We start from the raw sequence: 23420 nt of genomic DNA on the forward strand, positions 1-23420 counted from the left end.
TTTTTATGCTGATGAAATTTACCAAAAAAGAACCCTGCCACATACACACAATGCTAACTTCTTGGGTAGTATGCCCAACTCTTCATAAATTTCTTAAAAGAATAAAAATAGCAAAAAGTCATACTTGAGGTGCGACTGCGTGATACCACAGGCTTTTTGACAGGGTGTCTGTGTTTGCTCTGTGTTTGTCCTCAGACAAGGAGCCGCCCTTAAAGTCCACAATCTTTTCCTGCTCTTTCTCTCCAGCCACAGTAACCTTTTGTATCTTTCCTTCACTAGCAGCATTCTGCCAAAGACTACAGGAAGTATATTAATACACAGAACCTGCCTTTAGCAATTTCAGTTTGAGTATTGCAAATGATTTTACCAATGCCTCAGTGGTTAGCTAACTGCAGTCAAAAGCCAGACTAAATTTTACACTAATACTTAATGTTGTTTAGTGACTCATACAGCTTCTGTGTTTTCAGAGATTCATTCATTTGCTCTGTTTGTATAAATAGATATGCAATACAACTATTATTTCTGGAGAATTACAAAGTGAATTTCACAAACTATGCTTAAAAATAAAACATTAATACTCTTGTAGGAAACTGAAAGTACCGAGAAACTTGAAAAAGTTCAGGGCTCAAATCCCATCAAGAGTAAATAAGGATATACAGTATTATTTTCTTTCTTTCTTCTAACATTTCCCTAAAAATGTATTACAAGTTTAGTTTGCATGTACTTGAGGTACTATTTTTCAAGCTGCTGTCATCTGACCAATTTCACAAATTCTTTTCCCTTTATGATATTTTTCTATTGGGACAGCTCATCAGCATGATCTCTAAATCTCACAAATAATACTCAAAACATTTTGGCCCATCAATTCTTTGTATAGAGGATGAAAACATGTATCACGAGTAACAATTCTATAAAGGTCATTCTTTTCAACTGACTATAATGCCACATCAGTGGTTTTGAAGAGAAATAATTTTTTTAAAATTTTTATTATTATGTTTTTGGCCACATTGCACAGCTTTTGGGATTTTATTTCCCTGACCAGCAATAGAACCCGGGCCCTGAGCAGTGAAAGCACAGAGTCCTAACCACTGAACCGGCAGGGAATTCCCTGAAGAGAAAGAACTTAACATATTTAATTTGGAAGACAGTATACAACCACAGAATATAAGTCCTGTAAATGCTAGAACTTTTTTTTTTCTTCTTTTTTGGGCAATGCGATATCCACAGTACCTAGAAGAGTACTCAAAATATTTTCTCAACACATGAAAAGTGGTATATCTTAAAATAAACTAATTTTAAAATAATACTTTTATAAAAAAATTAAATCCTTCTAGAGCATAGATTCCATTCACCTTATGCTCTAAAGAAACATCAATATTCACAAGATTAAGCTCCTGACACAGATGAACCAAAATATTTAAATATTTAAGAATATTAAATATTACTACGAAATATCAAAAAGAAATCAAAACACAACTACCATATTTTAAAAGACTTTTAAAATTGGTAAAATCAGGACTTCCCTGGTGGTGCAGTGGTTAAGAATCTGCCTGCCAATGCTGGGGACACAGGTTCGATCCCTGGGCCAGGAAGATCCCACATGCCACAGAGCAACCAAGCCTGTGTGCCACAACTACTGAGCCTGAGCTCTAGAGCCCATGAGCCACAACTGCTGAGCCCATGCACCGCAACTACCTTAGCCCGAGCACCTAGAGCTTGTGCTCTGCAACAAGAGGAGACACCACAATGAGAAGCCAGTGCACCGCAATGAAAAGTAGCCCCACTCGCCACAACTAGAGGCTGCCACAACTAGAGAAAGCCTGCGTGCAGCAATGAAGACCCAACACAGCAAGAAAATGAATAAGTAGGAGAGAAAGAAAGAAAGAAAGAAAGAAAGAAAGAAAGAAAGAAAGAAAGAAAGAAAGAAAGAAAGAAAGAAAGAAAAGAAAGAAATAAAACTGGTAAAATTGTTAGAGGAAATTAAAAAAAAATCAGTTGTTCACATAAATTGGTTCCATTTCTTTTGAAGGTATTTAAATAGTCTTGACTACTTAGAAGATGCACCACCAACAAATAATAGCACAAACTATGGAACATCCCCAAAACAAAGTTTATACTAGTGTCATTATCAAACATTATCCATTAGACAGTTGGTAACATAAATGTTTCACATACTTTCAATTTAACAACCAGCAGACTCTCTAAAGGAAATTTCCATAGTAATGACAAATGTTCTGATTTTCAGTTGATTTTTAAATATGTATAAAATTAAGTTAAGAATATACAGGCTTTGACATTTTAAAAATTTTAATAACAAACTAAAATGTATAAGTTAAAATTAAAACAAATTCTAAGATGCTTAATTTTTCTTCATTTTTTTAGAGCACCAGCAAAATGTGATATAGCAAAAAACCATAAATGGTTTGAGATAATTCTGAAAACTGATAAATGATAAAAATCTATCGTTGTCAAAGATTCAATCAGGCTTGAAAATTGGCAATATCTGTGATGTGTTCTAACCTCTCAGAGTCGCCACAACAAACCATAAAACCTTATTAGGTCCAACATCAACTATGTAGCATTTTTGCTAAAAATTTAACCTAAATCCAATCACAAGGAAAAAATATGGACAATTTGAAAAAGCTTTCTAAAAGACAAATGACCAGATGAGTAAAATAGATGAGAGAAATTAAACAGTGCAAACTTCCAGTTACAAAATAAATGAGTCATGGGGATGAAATCTACAGTTGGGGAATATAGCCAATAATAATGTAATTTTTTTAAAAAGACGAATGACCAGATTTTTCAAAAAGTCAACGTCATGAAAAACAAAAAAGGTGAAAGAAATATTCTAAATAAAATCAAGAGACACATCCACCAAATGCAACGTGTAAACCTTAACTGGATCTTGGAAAAACAGCTATAAAAGACATTTTGGGAATAAATGAGGAAATCTGAATACAAACTATATATTAAATGATACTACAGGATTATTTCTCATTTCTTGGATATGATAATGATATTACTTATTCTGGAAAATGATCTTGTTCTCACAATGGCTGCTGTCCAGCTTGGAAAAAAAAAAGTGTAGTTACATACTGTAAATGTGGCAAAATGTTAATAATTAATAGAAAAAAAAAAAATTAACACCATTCTTCAGTATATTATTCTGTGAACACTGCCACAGACAGTTAGAGAAGATGTCATTAGGTGAATATTTTTCTTCATATTTCAATTCAATTCAGGCTTAAGGTAATAACTGTTACTGATTCTTATGATAGATACATTTTAGGTAACTTGCATGAATTTCTAGTACAAAATCTGAGTTATGGTCATATTTTAAAAGACTTTAAGAGACAGCTAACCACACTATTATAAAATGTTAACAACAGGTGAAATCGGGGGGTAATACAGGAATTCTCTGTACTATCTGTTCAATTTTTCTGTAAACATAAAACTACTCTAAAAAATAAAGTCTGTTAATTTTAAAAGGTTCACTTCTCCCTTGACAAAATAAATCAAAACACATTCTTACCTTAAAAAAAAAATCTGGTATAATAAAAGGGTTATGTAGTTACCCTAATAAAACATCAGGGTATACGTATTAGGAGAGTTTTCACAGCACTTTTCTAAAGGCAAGAAGGTCCTCCAATTACCTTACCTCATACTCTTTCCCAGAAAAATTGGACCTGGATTATCTAATAATATATGCAAAGGTCCCCACACTTAATTCATTACTCTCTACTACAGAAATCCATTATCTAGCAAAGCTGGGTTATAATTTGCAAAACAAACAAACAAATCCAACTGAGAACAATAAAGACAACATGTATACATAGATTGGGAACTATTTTCATATTTCTTATACATGTAAACATAGATTAGGAAGTCTTCATTTCTGGAGACCAGTGCATCTGGTCTCCAGAACTAGCCTAAGAAGAAGGGAGAATAGAATGGTCATCATTCTCCTCTCAAAAATGAAGGGAAAAAAGGTCAGAGAAAACAAATAATCATCCCATTATCATTAATTTGTTGTATTTCAGACTGAAAGCTCCTTTCTTTGAATTAGTATCCCACTTCTTGTCCATAAGTTGAAAAATATGTAGTTAGTGGCTACAGCAATAAATATAAAAAAGGCAATTAGATATCTTTTCCCATTAAAAAAAAAGCTCAATACGAATATACTACATAATATATATACAGTATTATGAATATTTTATTTTGCAACATATTCCTCCATCTATGAAAGAAAGAAGCTATTAGGAGTATCCTTTTTTTAATGCCCCCCTGCAAGTTTCAACATTTTTTCAAACAATGAAATCTCTACATACCCCAGGGGGGAAAAAGGAACATACCTCATCAATTCTATTAACAAGATAGATTTTTTTAAAAAAATTTTAAGATCTCTGAAATCAGAATGCATCTAACTACTGACAACATCCCAAAACTGCTGTCAGGATAAAACAAAATTTGGTGGCTTGAAGACACAACTAACTCCTACACATTTCCAACAACAAACATTGAAGGACTATCTAAGGACTTCCCTGGTGGTTCATGGTTAAGAATCCGCCTGCCAATGCAGGGGACACAAGTTCGATCCCTGGTCCAGGAAGATCCCACATGCTTCGGAGCAACTAAGCCCATGCGCCACAACTCCTAAGCCTGTGCTCTAGAGCCTGAGAGCCACAACTATTGAGTCCACGTGCCACAACTACTGAAGTCCGCACAAGCCCGTGCTCTGCAACAAGAGAAGCCACTGCAATGAGAAGCCTGCTCACCATAACTAGAGAAAGCCTGAACACAGCAATGAAGACCCAACGCAGCCAATAAATAAATAAAATTAAATTTTTTAAAAAAAGGACTATCTGATCATTGTCAGAAAACCTTCCATTGACACCATCTGCTGAGATCAAGAAATCCTTCTGCATGAAAACTTGGAGAGCGGTATCAGCAAAGAGGAAGAATTCCTGGAGGAAATATTGGAATACTCTGTCAAGAAATGCTGCATTCTAATACACTAAGTGGTAGAGAGGTAATACAGTGTGGAAAAACAAGGAAATTAATGGCTCTGAATCTTAAAGTTATTCAGAAGAGTCAGACTCTGAATACGAAGACATTTTAGAAGTATCTTAACCAACTTACTATACTTATATTTCCCTTTTTAAATACGGCCAAGAGATAGATGAATTTTTAAATATCGCTTCTAATTAATTCTGATAAAGTAATTTCAAAACAATTTAAGCAAATGATAAAGATAGCACAGTATCACAAACAGTTTAATTGGATTTTGGGGTGGGGAGTAAAACGAAATACCAAATTTCTCCCTTAGAAATATGCCCAAAAATGTCTTAAATGATATCACCTAAATAGTAGCAATAACAAAGGTAACAGACACTCTCATATATTGCTGCTGGAAACATAAGTACTCTTTGCAGTACATTCAGTAATATTATTAAAGCCTTAAAGATGTACATACCTTCTCATCCAGAAACTTCACTGAAATAATCAGAGATGAATGCAAAGCAGTTCAAAATAACACTGTTTATATTTTTTAAAAACAAAAAATTAGAAACAACCTAAATATCCAATAAAATATTAAATAAATGACGGTATACCAAATAAAGTGAGATATAATTATCCCAAATTGTAATATGCAGTTATTTCAATGAGGATATAGAAGGACAGATGTTCATAAAATATTGGTAACTAAAAAAAGGATATACTGAACTAAACAATACATTTATAAATTTTAAATAAACCCAATTTACATTTAAATTGTATACATGTCCACAAAAAAACTATAAGGTTATATGACTGAATATTAATTAAGAATGGCAATCTCCACAAGATGGGGAAACAGATGATTTTCTTCCTTCAATTTGATTTCCAGAATCTTCTACAAAAAAAAATACTGTACTTTTGTTATATCCGCATGAAAGAAACTGTACAGTTCTTTAAAATCATATCAGGGAATTATAGTATTCTGTGTGCTCAGGCCTGTTCTTCATAAAACTTTATTAAATTATAGTGAAATAATAAATATAAAACCTCAGGAAATTACTGCATGAAATGCTTCAAAAAAAAAAAAAAGTAAACCAATCAAGAAGAAAAACAAGATCCAAGAACTAATCAATCCAACACAAGAAAGAAATAAAAACATATTCAAGTAAGAACTTTACAGCAATCACAGAGAAAACCCAGACTGAAACAAGAGGCTGCAGGCTCAAGACAAGAGGTCTGCCACAAAAGGGAGGTTTCGACAAACTAGATGGTGTATTTAAACTACTGGAAAACCAGAGAAAAATTAAAGAGGTATTTCAGGTAGACCTTACGGTAGCAATAAATTCTTGAACAAGACATAAAAAATACTATTTAAAAAAATTCAATTTCATTATAATTAAGAACTTGTTGGGACTTCGTAGGTGGCTCAGTGGTTAAGAATCCACCTGCCAATGCAGGGACAGGGGTTCGAGCCCTTCTCCAGGAAGATCCCACATGCCACGGAGCAACTAAGCCAGTGCGCCACAAATATAAAGCCTGTGCTCTGCAGCCAGTGAGCCACAACTATTGAGCCTGTGTGCCACAACTACTGAAGCCCACGCACCTAGAGCCCGTGCTCCACAACAAGAGAAGCCACTGCAATAAGGAGCTCGTGCACCAAAATGAAGAGAAGCCCCCACTTGCTGCAACTAGAGAAAGCCCATGTGCAGCATCGAAGACCCAACACAGCCAATAAATAAATAAATAAATTTAAAGGGAAAAAAAAAACTTTTCTTTTTAGATTTTCTGCCCTATGTATTTTTATTTATTTTTTAAATTAATTTTTAGTGGCACATAGTTGATTTACAATGTTGTGTTTCTGCTGCACAGCAAGAGTATGTATGTATACATATATCCACTCTTTTTTAGATTCTATTCCCATATAGGTCATTACAGAGTATTGAGTAGAGTTCCCTGTGCTATACAGTAGGTTCTTATTAGTTGCCTACTTTATATATAGTAGTGTATATATGGTCAATCCCAATCTCCCAATTTAATTTCCGCCCCTTCCCCCTTGGTAACCATAAGTCTGTCTTCTACATCTGTGACTCTATTTCTGTTTTATAAACAGGATCATTTGTACCATTTTTTTAGATTTCACGTATAAGTGATATCATACGATATCTGTCTTTCTCTGACTTACTTCACTCAGTATGACATCTCTAGGTCCATTCATGTTGCTGTACATGGCATTATTTCATTCTTTTTTATGGCTGAGTAATATTCCATTGTATATATGTACCACATCTTCTTTATCCATTCCTCTGTTGATGGACCTTTAGGTTGCTTCCATGTCCTGGCTATTGTAAATAGTGCTGCAATGAACATTGGGGTACATGTATCTTCTCAAATTATGGTTTCTTCTGGATACATGCTCAGGAATGGGACTGCTAGATCATATGGTAGTTCTATTTTTATTTTTTTAAGGAGCCTCCATACTATTCTCCATAGTGGCTGTACCAATTTACATTCCCACCAACAGTACAGGAAGGTTCCCTTTTCTCCACACCATCTCCAGTACTTGGTTTTTGTAGACTTTTTGATGATGGCCATTCTGACCAGTGTGAGGTGATACTTAGTGATTTTAATTTGCACTTCTCTAATAATTAGCAAAGTTGAGCATTTTTTCATGTGCCTTTTGGCCATCTGTATGTCTTCTTTAGAGAAAGGTCTATTTAGGTTTTCCACCCACTTTTTTGATTGGGTTGTTTGTTTTTTTGATATTGAGTTGTATGAGCTGTTTGTATATTTTGCAGATTAAGCCACTGCTGGTCATGTAATTTGCAAATATTTTCTGCCATTCTGTAGGTTTTGTTTTTGTTTTGTTTGTGGTTTCCTTTGCTGTGCAAAAGCTTTTAAGTTTAATCAGGTCCTATTTATTTTTATTTTTCTTTCCACTACTCTGGCAGATGGATCCAAAAAGATATTGCTGCAATTTACGTCAAAGAATGTTCTGCCTATGTTTTCCTCTAGGGTTTTATTTCTTTTTAATATTTATTTGGCTGAGTCGGGTCTTAGTTGCAGCATGCAGGATCTTCATTGCGGTGCATGGGCTTCTCTCTAGTTGCAGCACGTGGGCTCCAGAGCACATGGGTTCAGTAGTTGCGGTATGCATGAGGACTCTAGCTGTGGAGCACGCGCTATCTAGTTGTGGCTCACAGGCTCACTAGTCGAGGCACATGGGCTTAGGTGCCCCACAGCACGTGGGATCCTAATTCCCCGACCAGAGATTGAACCCGCGTCCCTTGCATTGGAAGTTGGATTCTTTACCACTGGACCACCAGGGAAGTCCCCTCCTCCAGGGTTTTATAGTATCAGGTCTTATACATAGGTCTTTAAATTCATTTTGAGTTTATTTTTGTATATTCTTTTTAGAGAATGTTCTAATTTCATTCTTTTACATGTAGCTGTCCAGTTTTCCCAGCACCACTTATTGAAGAGACTATCTTTTCTCCACTGTATATTCTTGCTTCCTTTACTGTAGATTAATTGCCCACAGGTGTGTGAGTTTATTTCTGGGTTCCTTTTACTTTCATATATGCTTGAAATTTTTTCATAATAAAAGTTTTTTTTTTAATAAATAAGAAAACAAACCACTCAATTTTTTAAAATCAGCAAAAGGTTTAAAAAAACACTTCACCAAAGAATATGTATGGCTAGCAAAGAAACACATGAAAATGATGCTTAATATCACTAGCTATTAGCTAAACACAAATTAAAACCACAATGAATACCACTATGAAGCTATTACAATATCTAAAATTGACAAGACTAACTATATCCAGTGTTGGGAAGGATGTAAAACAACTGGTACTCTCATATACTGCTGGTGGGAATGTAAAATGGTACAACCTCTTTGGAAAACATTTTGGCAGTTACTTAAGAAGTTAAAAATGACCCAACTTTTCCACTCCTATGTAATTACCCATGAGAAATGAAACCATCTGTCCACAAATATTCATAGCACCTTTATTTATAAAATCCAAAAATTAGAAACAACTCAAATGTCCCATCAAGAGGTGAGTGGATAAATTGTGGTATATCCATAAAATGGAATACTACTCAGCAATAAAAAGCGAGCTATTGATATACACAACAACATAGGTAAACTGCAAAATAATTATATTAAATTAAGGAACCCAGACCAAAAAAAGTACATGCTATATAATGTCTGAACTAAATTAAAAATCTAAAAACACTACTTAACCTATAGTGATAGAAAGTAGACTAGTGACTGCCTGAGGATGATGGGGAGAAGGGAATCAAGAACGGGTGAGTGGAAGGGAGGGATTATAAGGGATATGAGGAAATTTTTAAAGGTTATAGACATGTTATCTTGACTGTGATGATAGTTTCACAGGTATATACATATGTCAAAACTTATCAAACTAAGTCATGCAGTTTACTGTGTGTCAATTATATCTCAATAAGGCTGTTTAAAAAAATGTCAGTACAGTGGACACTTGTGTGAGAGTGAGGGCAGTGAAGTGGAAGGAACAAGAGAGATTTCTGAAATGGTGTTAATATTCTGTTGCTTGACCTGGTTACTAGTTGTATGGGTGTGTTTACTTTGAAACTCATGGAGCTGTACACTTAGGAGCTGTACACTTTTCTGTATACATGTTATACCTTAATTTTTTAAAAGCTTATTTTAAATAATGACATACTATCCACTCATCAAAATGTTGCTCTTTTTAATTTTAAAGAATACCAAGTGTTGGCAAAGATGAGGACAACTAGAATTCTCAGGCATTTATGTTGAGTGTGTAAACTGGTACAATCACTTTGCAAAATCACTGTATCTACTAAAGTGGAACATACATATATCTCCAATGACCCAACAGTTCTCCTCCTAGGTATGTAACTAACAGAAATGCATCCATATGTCCATCAAGACATGTATAAAACTTTTATTTATGAACACTAGTCAAAATCATCCCAAACTGGAAACAACTCAAATTTTAATTGTCAGTATGCTGGAAAAACAAATTATGACATATTCATTTAGTGGATACTATATAGCAATAAAAAAGAATGCACTACTCCTACATGCAACAACATGTATGAAGCTCAAAAACTTAATGATGAATGAAAGAAATCAGACATTGAAGATGATACCATGATACCATTTAAATTCAAAAACAGTGAGAAATTCAAAGGTTATAACTATTCTGATAAAAGTCAGTGTACCGGTTGCCACTGGAAGGTTCGAGTAATGACTGCTTATGGGGCCCTGGTAATGTTCTATATCTTAACCTGGGTAGTATTTATGTGACTGCGTTAACTTCATAAAAATAGATCAAACAGTATACTCAAGATTTGTTGTCTTATTCTATACATGTTATATTTAAATCTTAAAATTTTACTTCTCCAAATTTCAACTCTATAGAAGGAAAGAAAAAGAAATAATTTAAATAGTGCAGCTCTCTTCTCTGGCCACGCCCTATCACCAATGAGGGTATGCCCTCAGACAAGGAATGCAAATAATAAGCCTGACATAATCAGTGCATACTGGCAGAATCCACAGAAAGAATGTGTTGATTATCTTAAGGGTCTCTCTACTATTGATAAGAATTAAAAACACTGTTTAGGGAACTAAAGAAAAGAGTAGGGGTAGCTTTGTCTATATCTTCAAGAAATAAACTGAAAAAATTAATTGGGAAAACACTGAAAAAAATCATCTAAAAGGCAAATATGACAAATAACAAAAAGAGTCAGCAAACTGGCTCTCCGTAAATGTACTAAGTTGTCCCAAGCAGAGAGACACAAGAATACTCTAATTTAAGAACATGATCACGAAATTCTGAAATATCCATTATTAGCTACCTTATACAGTTTGCATACATTATTATATAGAATTGTATAACTACAACCAGATATAATTAACTTGACAGACTTTCAAAGAAATTTTTCAAGAGTAAATCTGCTTTGTAAAATATAATTAAACTGCATTGTATATATACATATATACACATAAATACATATATCTATACATATATAACATGTATGTGTGTGTGTGTTTAATAGAAGAGATAGAAGTCTAAATCTATCGTTTAGAGTTAGAAAAGTAGCAAAGGCACTAAAATAGTACCAAATTATATTGGAAAGAGTAGGCTGGAAAGGAATGGCTTAAGCAGCTGATTTCTCATTTAATATAAGTAGTAATCATGTAAAAATGTCTAGAGTTGATAAACCAAGAATCAATTATAAGGACATTACCTAAAGATATGGAAAAGATCACCAAAAGAACCAAAACAGGATCCATTTTTAATCTTTTCTCTGAGGAAAGAGACTGGGATTACATCAGAGGACTGCTATTTTTCATACAATTTAATGTACTATTTTATATTTTTAATCAGTCCTTTTGATTATTAAAACTTTAAAATGTTACAGAAGAATGAATCATACAAAAATTTTCACTTCATATTAATTTTCTTTTTTCTTTTTTTTGCCATGCAGCTTGTGGGATCTTAGTTTCCTGACCAGGGATCAAACTCGGGCTCTCAGCAGTGAAAGCAGAGTCCTAACCACTGCATCACCAGGGAATTCCTTGTATTAAATTTTTTTTTTTTTTTTGGCACACAGGCTTAGTTGCTCTGTGGCATGTGGGATCTTCCTGGAGCAGGGATCAAACCCATGTCCCCTGCATTGGCAGGCGTGTTCTCAACCACTGCACCACCTAGGAAGCCCCCTTGTATTAAATTTTAAAAGCAGATTATATACTCTGATCCCAATGGAAACATATCTATAAAGGGACTGTATGAAAACATACTTGTAAACATAATAATTCCCTATTTAACAGGTTTATTGAGAGAATTAAACCAGATAATATACGTAAAATTATCAGCAAAGTGCCTCGTACAATGTAAGGATTCAATAAATACTAGCCATTACTAATATTTATTATACATGCAAAGAATAAAGGTTCAGCACTAACGTTAGATGCTATTCATTACATAAAGCACCTGATATATAATAAGCACTCAATAACTAATGGCTGAATTAATGAACTAGTGAGTCTATCTAGCTGTCAAAAAATAGATAATTCTTTTCTAAGACTATCAAATAAAATACAGACAGACAGCTATCTGGTAAACTACAAAGAAATCAGAATAAAATTAAAATCAAAACCTAACAAAGTACAAAAAAAATCATTCTCCAATTTGATTATTTATCTTGATAATAACAATAGCAGCAGCAGCAGTAACATAAACTACACTGGTAACAGGGGTTATCATGTACAGCATTTCCTGGCGTGTTAATTTTTCCTTCTAAGACTCTCCTGTATTCCTGTATTTTTTTTTGATAAATTTATTTATTTATTTATTTATTTATTTATTTATTTATTTATTTATTATTTTATTGGCTGTGTTGGGTCTTTTTTTGCTGTGTGTGGGCTTTCTTTTTATTTGCGGTGAGTGGGGGCTACTCTTCCTTGCGGTGCCCGGGCTCCTCATTGCCGTGGCTTCTCTTGTTGCGGAGCACGGGCTCTAGGCACGTGGGCTTCAGTAGTTGCAGCACGTGGGCTCAATAGTTGTGGCTCACGGGCTCTAAAGCGCAGGCTCAACAGTTGTGGCGCACGGGCTTAGTTGCTCTGCGGCATGTGGGATCTTCCTGGAGCAGGGATCAAACCCATGTCCCCTGCATTGGCAGGCCGATTCTCAACCACTGCTCCACCTAGGAAGCCCCTCTCCTGTATTTTTAAGTTTTGTTACAAATACTACTTTTATAATTTTTTTCGGGGTGGGGGGGGAATCAATTTTAGAATTCTACTCCACATGGAAAGTAATTGCTTACAAGGGCCAAAATTTCCAAATTATGTTAAACTGTTTTTGTATAAGGAAGGTAGTTATACATACTTACGAAATGGTATATCAACATAATTTTTCCTTGGCACACTTAGCTATCTGAGAGCAAATAAGATTCTAATTAAAATAAGTGCTTAAATTTCCCTATAAATAGCACGATACCATCCACTGAAAGCATGCAATTCTCTATCAACAGGGACCTAATGAGAAATAAATGCCTGACTGAACAAACATAATAATTAACCTTTCATAAAACTGTAGAGAATGAGCTATATAAGGGAGAGTGAATATCTATACTTGTAAAATGTAGTCACTATTATTTATACTTGTAAATACTTTATAAATATTGTGAATATTATCTTCTCCCAGAATGTTCAGAACCTTCTTTGTAGTAAGAAGCAAATTAGCTCCTCATTTGAAGACTGAAATGAAGTAAAAGGAGGATCAAAGTGAGAGAGCCAAAAATTAAAAAAAGGAGGATGCAGGGATGCCAACGCTTCTCTCCAACAACCGTATCTGCCCTTAAGCCAAAGAAGAGGTATTCTAGGATGGGGACCTCCACTTCCAAGCTTACCTGTGCATATTCTTTTTCAATAGCCGCCTTCTTCTGACTGAATGTCCTAAAAACACAAATAAAAATTCATTACCAAAAATATAACAATTTTATGTAAAGTTATCAACACACCCTCAAATAACTGCTTGGTAAGCTGTGTTGAGGGAAGGCAAAATATGTCATTCATCTTCTGTGCCCAAGCATACTGCTGACACCATAGACTCTGGAGTTAAGACAATCCACATTCAAATCCTAGCTCTACCACTTACTAGCTGTATGACCTTGATCAAGTCACTTGACTTCTCTATGCCTCAGTTTCCTTCTTGGTAAAATGGTACAGTAAAGGTATCTAACTCACAGGGATAGTGTAGAATTTAGTTAATGACAATATATAAAGTGCTCAAAATAGTGTCTAGCACAGAGTAAAAGATGTGTGTGTGTGTGTTAGCTACTATTATCAGAATGGCTATTGCATAGTAGGTACTAAACAATGTTTACTGAATATAATAATAAACATGGAACGACAGGAAAAAAGGTGAAAATCAAATTTTGATCAGCTTCTCAACATGAAATAGTCAAATCATTTCCGTCATTCCAGTCTTTTACAAGTCACTAAACAAAGTACAAGGCCACTACATGTTATGGTATGATGAGAGCACCCTTTCCACACATGTATTACATTTCATAGATTCTACAGTAAACATTTTTCACATTTTAACATTTATGATAATGGTATTCATCTTTTAAATGACTGGCAGTATTTTCTTCTATTTTATCAGTACATGAATTAACAGTGTACCTTTACAAACCACAGGCAAAGTAGACTCAATGAAATATGATAATAACAATTTACTTTGAACAGTCTGAGTTTAAAGACTTTTCTGTCAGGTGTCAGATATGAGTGTTCTTAAAAGCACTTCATTAAGGCAGATATAGAGTAAAAAGTGAAAAACATAAAGAAAAGAGCTGGAATAGAAAAAAAAAGCCAAAATTCTCCATTTTAATAATTAAACTTACCAACATCACTATTCATTTCTTATACAAGAAATAGAAGTATTTAAGATTTTACTACATTTGTTTTGGATGAATAACTATTATTTAGCTTTAAAAAGGAAGGAAATTCTGACATATGCTACAACATGAATGAACTTTGAGGTAACTTTACACTGAAATAAGTCTGTCACAAGAAGACAAATACTGTATGATTCCATTTATATAAGGTACTTAGAGCAGTCAAAATCATACAAACACAGGGCTTCCTAGGTGGTGCAGTGGTTTAGAATCTGCCTGCCAACGCAGGGTACACAAGTTCAATCCCTGGTCCAGGAAGATTCCACATGCCGTGGAGCAACTAAGCCCATGTGCCACAACTATTGAACCTGTGTGCCGCAACTACTGAAGCCCATGCAGCTAGAGCCCGTGCTCTGCAACAAAAGAAGCCACCACAATGAGAAGCCGCTCACAAGGAAGAGAAGCCCCCACTTGCCGCAATTAGAGAAAGCCCCTGTGCAGCCAATAAATAAAGAAAGAAAGAAATTTATTTACAAAAATGGTTAAGATAGTAAATCTTACGTTATATTTTACAATTTAAAACACAAACGAAGAGTTGAGCAAGACCTTTTTCCTTATGGGGTATGGTGCATTATAAAGCATTTAACAGAGGCCTTTTTAAAATACAATTCGTCTACTTTCCTTAAGAGAAAATATATAAACTATATATATTCTATGCATATATGTAAAACACACTGTATACATGCATTTGTATACTGTATTATATATATATTTGGTGTATGTGTGTATATATATGTATGTGTGTCTGCATATACACATATGTATATACATATATATAAGTTTTCTCTGGACAGTAGGATTACAGGCTTTCACTTTCTTCTTTTGACTTTGCTGTCTATATTTTCTGATGTCTTAGTAAGAATATACATTATGTTTGAAAAAATAAAGTCCTTATTTTAAGTTAAATAAAGGCACTTATAAACGTATGCACACACCTTTTTTACACCCATGTTGTTTTACTAAAACTGGACTGAGAAATTATTATGACTTGTGCTACTAAATATGTTATCTCCCCAGGCAAACAAGTCTAATTAAAATGAACTCACTTTATACTTTAATCTTTAAAAATCTGAAAACTTACCTGTTTTGCAGGAGGTGGTATTTTTAATATTTTACAAAAGATGAAAGGAAATATTTAAGCTATTTAGAATTCTTTTAAGCTTAGATGTATCTCATCTTGAAATAGGACTGTTCAAGTGAAGTCTGCAAGAAAAGGGGAGCTGATTTTCTTTCACTCTGAACATGCATATCAACTAATTTTAAAATTATTGGTGGAATTTTTAGTTGTTGTTAAACAATTACTTGTCTACTAAGTAATTTCTTCTTCCAAATAAAGAAAACAAATACAAGATGACAACTACTCAAAATCTACATCATCAATATTAGGATATCTATTTATTAAAAACCATAGCAAGAGAACAGAGCAAAAAAATCTGATAATCCTCATATAAGATGTAAAGGCATTTGTTAAAACTCAACATCAATTTCTCATAAAACCTCTTTTAAAATATTAATGGGTGCTATAATTAAACAGATGGACAAAAACAAGTGCTGGCAAGGATGTAGAGAAATGAGAACTCACAGTTCTTGTAGGAATGTAACACAGTGTAGCTGCTTTAGAAAATAGTCTGAGAGTTCCTCAAAAGGTTAAACATAGAGTTACCATATGATCCAGCAATTCTATCCCTAGGTACATACCCAGGAAAACTTGAAGCATATGTCTACACAAAAACCTGTAAATGAATATTCACAGCAGCATTATTCATCATAGCCAAAAAGTGAAAACAACCCAAATGTTCATCAACTGATAAAAGGATAAACAAGATGTGGTACATTCCTATGATGGTATATCATTCAACCATAAAAAGGCACAAAGTACTGATATATGCTACAATACAGATGAACCTTGAAAACACCATGCTAAGTGAAAGAAGCCAGACATAAAATCCCACATATTACATGATTCCATTTACACAACATGTTCAGAATACGCAAGTCAGTAGTGACAGAAAGTAGATCAGCAGTTGCCAAGGTTTGAGGAGCTGAGAGATAAGTTTGCCATTATTCCAAAAGTATTTTTCTTTTATTTAGGTAAGTTGATTATTATAAAGTTCAAATGGAAAAATGAACACTTAAGAATTATATGTTATAAACATTCTGAAAAAGACTAATCTTAAAAATTATCACCTACCCTCACCAGACAGTAAAAATTAAGTTTAAAAGCAATAGTAATTAAAACAGCTCAGTAATGAAATGAGTAAACAGAGATAATGAAAGATAAGTCAGAAATACACCCAAATACACCAAAATATACCCAAATACCAAATACTGATATAATAAATATTTAGTAACTAAAAAAGATGGAATTTTATTTGTAGAGACATGGATGGACCTACAGACTGTCATACAGAGTGAAGTGAATCAGAAAGAGAAAAACAAATATTATATATTAGCACATATATGCAGAATATAGAAAAATGGTACAAATCAACCAATTTGCAAGGCAGAAATAGAGACAAAGATGTAGAGAACAAACATATGGACACCAAGTGGGGAAACCGGGGAGGATTGGGAGGGAATGAATTGGGAGATTGGGATACCAAATTGTGAACTCCAAATATATGCAGTTTATTGCATGTTTAAAAAAAAAAATGGAAAAAAAAAATGTTGTTAGTAGTTTGGCTATAAAAAAAAAAAAAGGTTGCATTTTGATTCAAAGAGGAAAAGATGGATTTTAGTAAACTGCAACTTTACAGGAAGATGCAATGGTTAGTAAACAAAAAAGTTACAAATACCATATACAGTATATTATCTTTTCATATAAAACTTTCCATGTATATTCTGGATTATGTTCATTATAATAACTTCTCAGTTACAATAGTCCATCAAATACAAAAGTGCTCCATTCAAAAATGCCTACCGTGGTCCCCTGAGGAATCACTATGATAGAATTCCCTGAAATATTTAACATGAAACTGGTCTAACAATGGTTCCTCATGAAGAAAGAAGCTGGTAGTAGAGGTAAAAGAAATACCTTTTACTGATTTCTTGTTTGTATTGTTTGTATCTATACCATGTGTACATGTATATATTTTTTTACTGAGATGAAATTTATATGACATACAATTAAGCATTTTAAAGTGCACAATTTAATAGCATTTAGTGCATTTCCAATATGTACAAATATCACCTCTCCATACCTTCAAAACTTTTTAATCACTCCAGAAGAGTACTTCATACCCATTAAGTAATCATTCTCCATTCCCCACTCCCCTTACCCTTGGCAACAACTAATCTAATTTTCTTTCTCTATAGACTTGCCTATTCCGGATATTTCATATAAAAGGAATCATATAACACATAATCTTTTGTGTCTGGCTTCTTTCACTTAGCATGCTTTCAAGGTTCATCCAAGTTGCAGAATGTATCAATACTTTGTTCCTTTTCATGGCTGAATAATATTTCACTGCATGGATATACTACAACTCATCCATTCATTGACCAAAGAGTTGTTTCCACATCTTCACTAATATGAATAATGCTACTATAAAATTCGTTTATGAACTTCTGTGTAAAGATAAATTTTAAGTTCTTCTGAACATATACTTAAGAGTAGAACTGCTGGGTCATACGATAATTCTATGTTTAACTTTTCAAAGAACTGTCAAACTATTTTACATGATAGCTGTGCCATTTTACATTCCCACTGCATATTTTTTAAAATTTAACAGTTAAATGAAACTAACATTTCAAAATACATTATATTACAATCAAAAAAAAAATGTATATGGCCACTACAAAGAATGTAGTAATTCTATATGAACTGGTATAGAAAGATAGCCTCAACAATTCATGCAATAAACATTTACTGACTGGCTATCATGGAAAAGACACTGTATAGGTACTGATGATATAGCAGTGAATAAGACAGACATTAAGTAGGACTCACAGATAGTACATAAATCACTATACAAAGAAATATTTAATGATAAATGCGATAATTATAAGTACTATGAAGGAAGCGACAATATATTACTCAATATTTTTTAAAAGTTTAAGAAGAATATGTAAAGCAAGATCTCATTTTATCTTAAAAATATTAATATATACCTCTATGCAATATAGGTATCCCTATGTACTCACAAATACCTGGAAAATACATAACAGGGGAGGCCACTCAAAGAATATATGCCAAATTTTTATCATTAAATGAAGGTGACGTGAGATTCTTTATTTTCTATTCTATGGTTTTTTCTAATAATTATTTAGTATTTCCATAATTAAAAAATTAAAGATATAAAAGCACTAATTTTCAATCAACTCATATAAATTCCATATCATATAGAAAGGAATAAGAATAAATTCCTGCAATAATTCTTTAATAAAAATCTAATGTTCTAAATAATTTTCCTAAAATAAATCTGATCAAGCCACTTTCCTGCTAACATTTCTCAAATGGCTCTTCATCACTTCTGGAAAAAAATCTAAATTCCTTTAACATGACAGATGAAGTTACTTACCATCCAGACTTGACTGCTGGTGTGGCTTCATCTCTGTAAACTCCTCCATTCACACCCTAAGATATTTAGGCTTCAGCTAAATATCTTAAAAGAACCAGTAGGCTCTTGCTTTCACACTTTAGCAAACATGGTCCTTTCTGCTTGGAATTCCCTTCCCCCATTACTTGACCTAAATCTCTCATCCTTCAAAACTTAGCTTAAATATGACCTCTCCTGAGAAATCTTCCTGAATTCCACTCATGATTTAGACACCCTCTCTGTGGTCCTCCAGCATCTTATAACATAGCACGTGCTTCAAGTATTGTAATTGTCTGTGAATTGACTATGGAGTTCCCTGGGAGCAATGAGTGTGTTTGTATTTACATGTGTAGCACAGTGCCTGAACATGGTAGCAGTTCAATAAAGGTTTGTTGAATGAATCAAAGAACAGACAGAAACCCTAAAATCAGGTTTCAGACTCTTCATAAGTTTCAGTTAAATGGCTCAGTTAGGTTACCTCCTGGAATAGAAGGAACCAAGACCACAGTATATATACATATGGATCACTTAAGTTTCTTGACCTTGGTCACAGATTATATCAGTTAACACCAACATTTTGTGAGCTTTAAAAATCAAGGAGGCGGACTTCCCTGCTGGTCCAGTGGGTAAGACTCTGCGCTCCCAATGCAGGAGGCCCGGGTTCCATCCCTGGTCCGGAAACTAGATGCCACATGCATGCCACAACTAAGAAGTCCACACGCCGCAACTATGAGCTCACATGCCACAACTAAAGATCCCATGTGCCACAACAAAGATCCAGCACAGCCAAAATAAATAAATTTAAAAAAAAAGGGAAGATCTGCCCATTTTTTAAAATTTATTTATTTATTTATTTATTTTATTGGCTGTGTTGGGTCTTTGTTGCTGCACACGGGCTTTCTCTAGTTGCGGCGAGTGGGGGCTACTCTTCATTGTGGTGCACAGGCTTCTCATTGCGGCGGGCTCTCTTGTTGCAGAGCACGGGTTCTAGGCACGTGGGCTTCAGTAGTTGCGGCACATGGGCTCAATAGTTGTGGCTCACGGGCTTTGTTGCTCCGCGGCATGTGGTACCTTCCTGGGGCAGGGATCGAACCCACGTCCCCTGCATTGGCAGGCGGATTCTCACCCACTGCGCCACCTAGGAAGTCCCGATCTGCCCATTTTTTGATTGGGTTGTTTGTTTTTTTGATATTGAGCTGCATGAGCTGTTTGTATATTTTGGAGATTAATCACGTCAGCTGTTTCATTTGCAAATATTTTCTCACATTCTGAGGGTTGTCTTTTCATCCTGTTCTATAAAAATGATACAGATAAACTTATTTGCAAAGCAGAAACAGAGCCACAGAGGTAGAGAACAAACATATGGATACCAAGGGGGGATGAAGGGGGTGGGATGAATTAGAAGATTAGGACTGACATATATACACTACTATGTATAAAACAGGTAACTAATGAGAACCTACTGTATAGCACAGGGAACTCTACTCAGTGCTCTGCGGTGACCTAAATGGGAAAGATATTCAAAAAAGAGGGGATATATGTATACGTACAGCTGATTCACTTTGTTGTACAGCATAAACTAACACAACATTGTAAAGCAACTATACGCCAGTAAAAATTAATTTAAAAAAATCAACAAATACCACCATTAAAATCACACTACAAAGATTTGTAATAACAAGGAAAATGCTTACATTATAATGTTAAGTGGAAAAAGAAAAATACAAAATTGGGACTTCACTGGTGGTCCAGTGGTTAGGACTCCATGCTCCCAATGTAGGGGTCCCAAGGTTTGATCCCTATTTGGGGAACTATTGGGTTGGTCAAAAAGTTCCTTTGGGTTTTCTCCATAAGAAATGGAAAAACCCAAAGGAACTTTTTGGCTAACCTGAGAGATTCCACATGCCTCAACTAAGATACTGCATGCTGCAACTAAAAAAGAGCCCACATGCCACAACGAAGATCCCTTGTGCTGCAAGTAAGACCCAGTGCAGCCAAATAAATAAATAAATATTTTTTAAAAGAAAGAAAAATACAAAATTAAATTTTGATAGAGGTTGGGTTACATGAGTGTATGTATTTGTGAAAACTTAGCAACTGTATACCTAAGATATGTATTTCATTGTATATAAATTTTACCTCAAAATAAGAAACTATATGAAATACTGAACTCTAATGATCTGCATGCTGACTTATTTAGGGAGAAGCATGGTAATGTGTACAATTACTTTGAAATAAATTTTAAAAATAAGGGGGATTGTTGATGGATAGAGGATGGACAAAATGCACCGATACGTGACAAAGCAAGTACACTGTACAGTATAATACTAATAGAATTTAGGTTTGGGTTGATGGGTATTTACTGTAAAATTCTTTCATCTTTTTTGTATGTTTGAAATTTTCATTAAAAAGCTACAAAAATATATAGAAAATTAATGGAAAAAAAACACAACCAAGGAAGCTATAAAAGTGTGCAATACAGGTTTAGCCTTACCCAAAGAGAGGTCTGGCCTTTGCCCTTGGCTTTGGGAGGTAATCTCTAACCTGATAAGAGTGTTTCTGTTTACCTGGGACCCTTAGGCCATGCCAGACAGAAAATGCTAACAATGTGATTTATTGGGGGTTAGCATGGGGGAGGGGGGAGGCCACATGGTATCAGTTCAACTTCTGAAGGAGCTGGAGACCAAGGTCAGCCACATGGGCAGTCAATCATATCTAAGTGACCAAATACATTTTTTCCCTTGGCTAATTTTAAAATATATCCTTTCACTATAATAAACCGTAATTTTGAGTAAACTTTCAGTGAGTTCTATAAGTCCTTCTAAAAAATTATCCAATCTGAGGGTAGTCTTGGGGACCATGATCTTGCAAGTCATGTCAGAGGTGTGGGTGCTCTTGGAGGCCTCCAAGCTTACAGTTGGTATCTGGAGTGAGTTGTCCTGGGAACTCCCTAACTCTGTAATTCATCACCAGGATAAGCAGAACACCTAAGAACATTCAAATTATTAATGGTGGTAGTGGAGATGGGATATCAAAACCATAACGATGAATATTAAAAATAAACACACCTACCAGCATAAAATTAAAAAGACTGATAATTATAAATACCAGCGAGGATACAGAGCAATGAAACTCTAACACGTTGTTCATGGGAATGTGAAATGGTACAACCACTTCAGGAAAAAATCTTGTATCTTATGTAACTAAACACATATCTATCTTGACATAGTAATTCTAATACTAGGCACTTACCAAGAGAAATGATAACAGATGTCCACAAAAACATCTGACAAAAATAGTCGTAGCACTTTTATTCATAAATAGCCAAAAACAGGAAATGGTCCCAGTGTCCACCAGTGGGATAAAAGATCAACAAACAGTAATATATTCTAACTCAGCAATAAAAACTACAGCAATAAAAATAAACAAGATGACCACCATATTTTTACTACTCTGAGTTAGCTGACCTCTTATTTTACAAATGACACTTTAAAAATAACTAATATCAGAATATAAAAAATACTTTGTTAGCACAGATAGCAAACTGGGGTAAGGGAACTAGTACGTATATAATCAGGACACTGACAACTCTTTCATAAAGAAATCTTTAAAATTTTGTCCTGGAATACAACGACCGTTTTTAAACGTATTATTACCACAAATATGGCAATAGCATTAAAATGATGATGTGATAATACCAAAAAATATATTTTTTTTAAACAAGCAAGTAGAATGAACATCTGAAGCTATACAAGTCTGACAAAGAGAAAATTATTTGGCTCCTAATAAACAAACAATAATTCACCAACAATGTTCACTGAGTATCTTCTGAATTTCAGGTACTCTACTAAATATACACTGGTAATATAAAAATGAATAAGGCATGGACTCTGCTCTCAACGGATTCATTAGCATAAGGTATAAACAAATAACGCCAAGTCCCACAAATGCTACAGTCATAGAATGAAAAGTAGAAAATGTTCTTATTTCTTATTCCTTAGGTAACCTTGGGCAAGTTGATTTTCCTGACCATGCTTCAGTTTCCTATCAATTAAACTGGAATAAAAAGAACATCTACCTCATAGGATTATTATGAGGATTAAATGAGTACATATTTATAAAGCACTTAGAACAGACTTGGCACATAGTAAATAACTAGAGAAGTATTTGTTAACTAAGTGAAAGTATCACATCTACAGTTCATAATTATGAAATTTAATCCAGTTTAAATATTTTGACGAACTGAATATGCAAGGCACTAACAAAAAATTACATTTTAAGTACTTCTGGTCTTAGATAATAGAGCAAAGTCAAAATCTCCCTTCTCTCAGAAACTACCCAAAAGCAACAGAATAAAAAACAAAAATGCAAACATGATCTCCAACAAAACTAGGAAACATATGAAATATA

The 23420-nt window shown here is 34.1% G+C and overlaps 1 protein-coding gene across 5 annotated transcripts in view; it reads right to left on the reverse strand.

The window, feature by feature from the left end:
* FCHSD2 (FCH and double SH3 domains 2) overlaps positions 1-23420 on the reverse strand; it is a 291030-nt gene that overhangs the window by 219972 nt on the left and 47638 nt on the right. For 4 of the 5 annotated variants that reach the window (XM_057747581.1, XM_057747582.1, XM_057747579.1 and 1 more), the window contains exon 3: positions 13423-13468. The exons of the other annotated variant lie outside the window; for it this stretch is intronic. In XM_057747581.1, coding sequence (XP_057603564.1) covers positions 13423-13468 — 46 coding nt within the window. The remainder of the gene's footprint in view (positions 1-13422; positions 13469-23420) is intronic. 5 annotated transcript variants of the gene reach the window in all.

Source organism: Hippopotamus amphibius, chromosome 9 (assembly GCF_030028045.1).
Source record: "Hippopotamus amphibius kiboko isolate mHipAmp2 chromosome 9, mHipAmp2.hap2, whole genome shotgun sequence".
NCBI lineage: Eukaryota > Metazoa > Chordata > Mammalia > Artiodactyla > Hippopotamidae > Hippopotamus > Hippopotamus amphibius.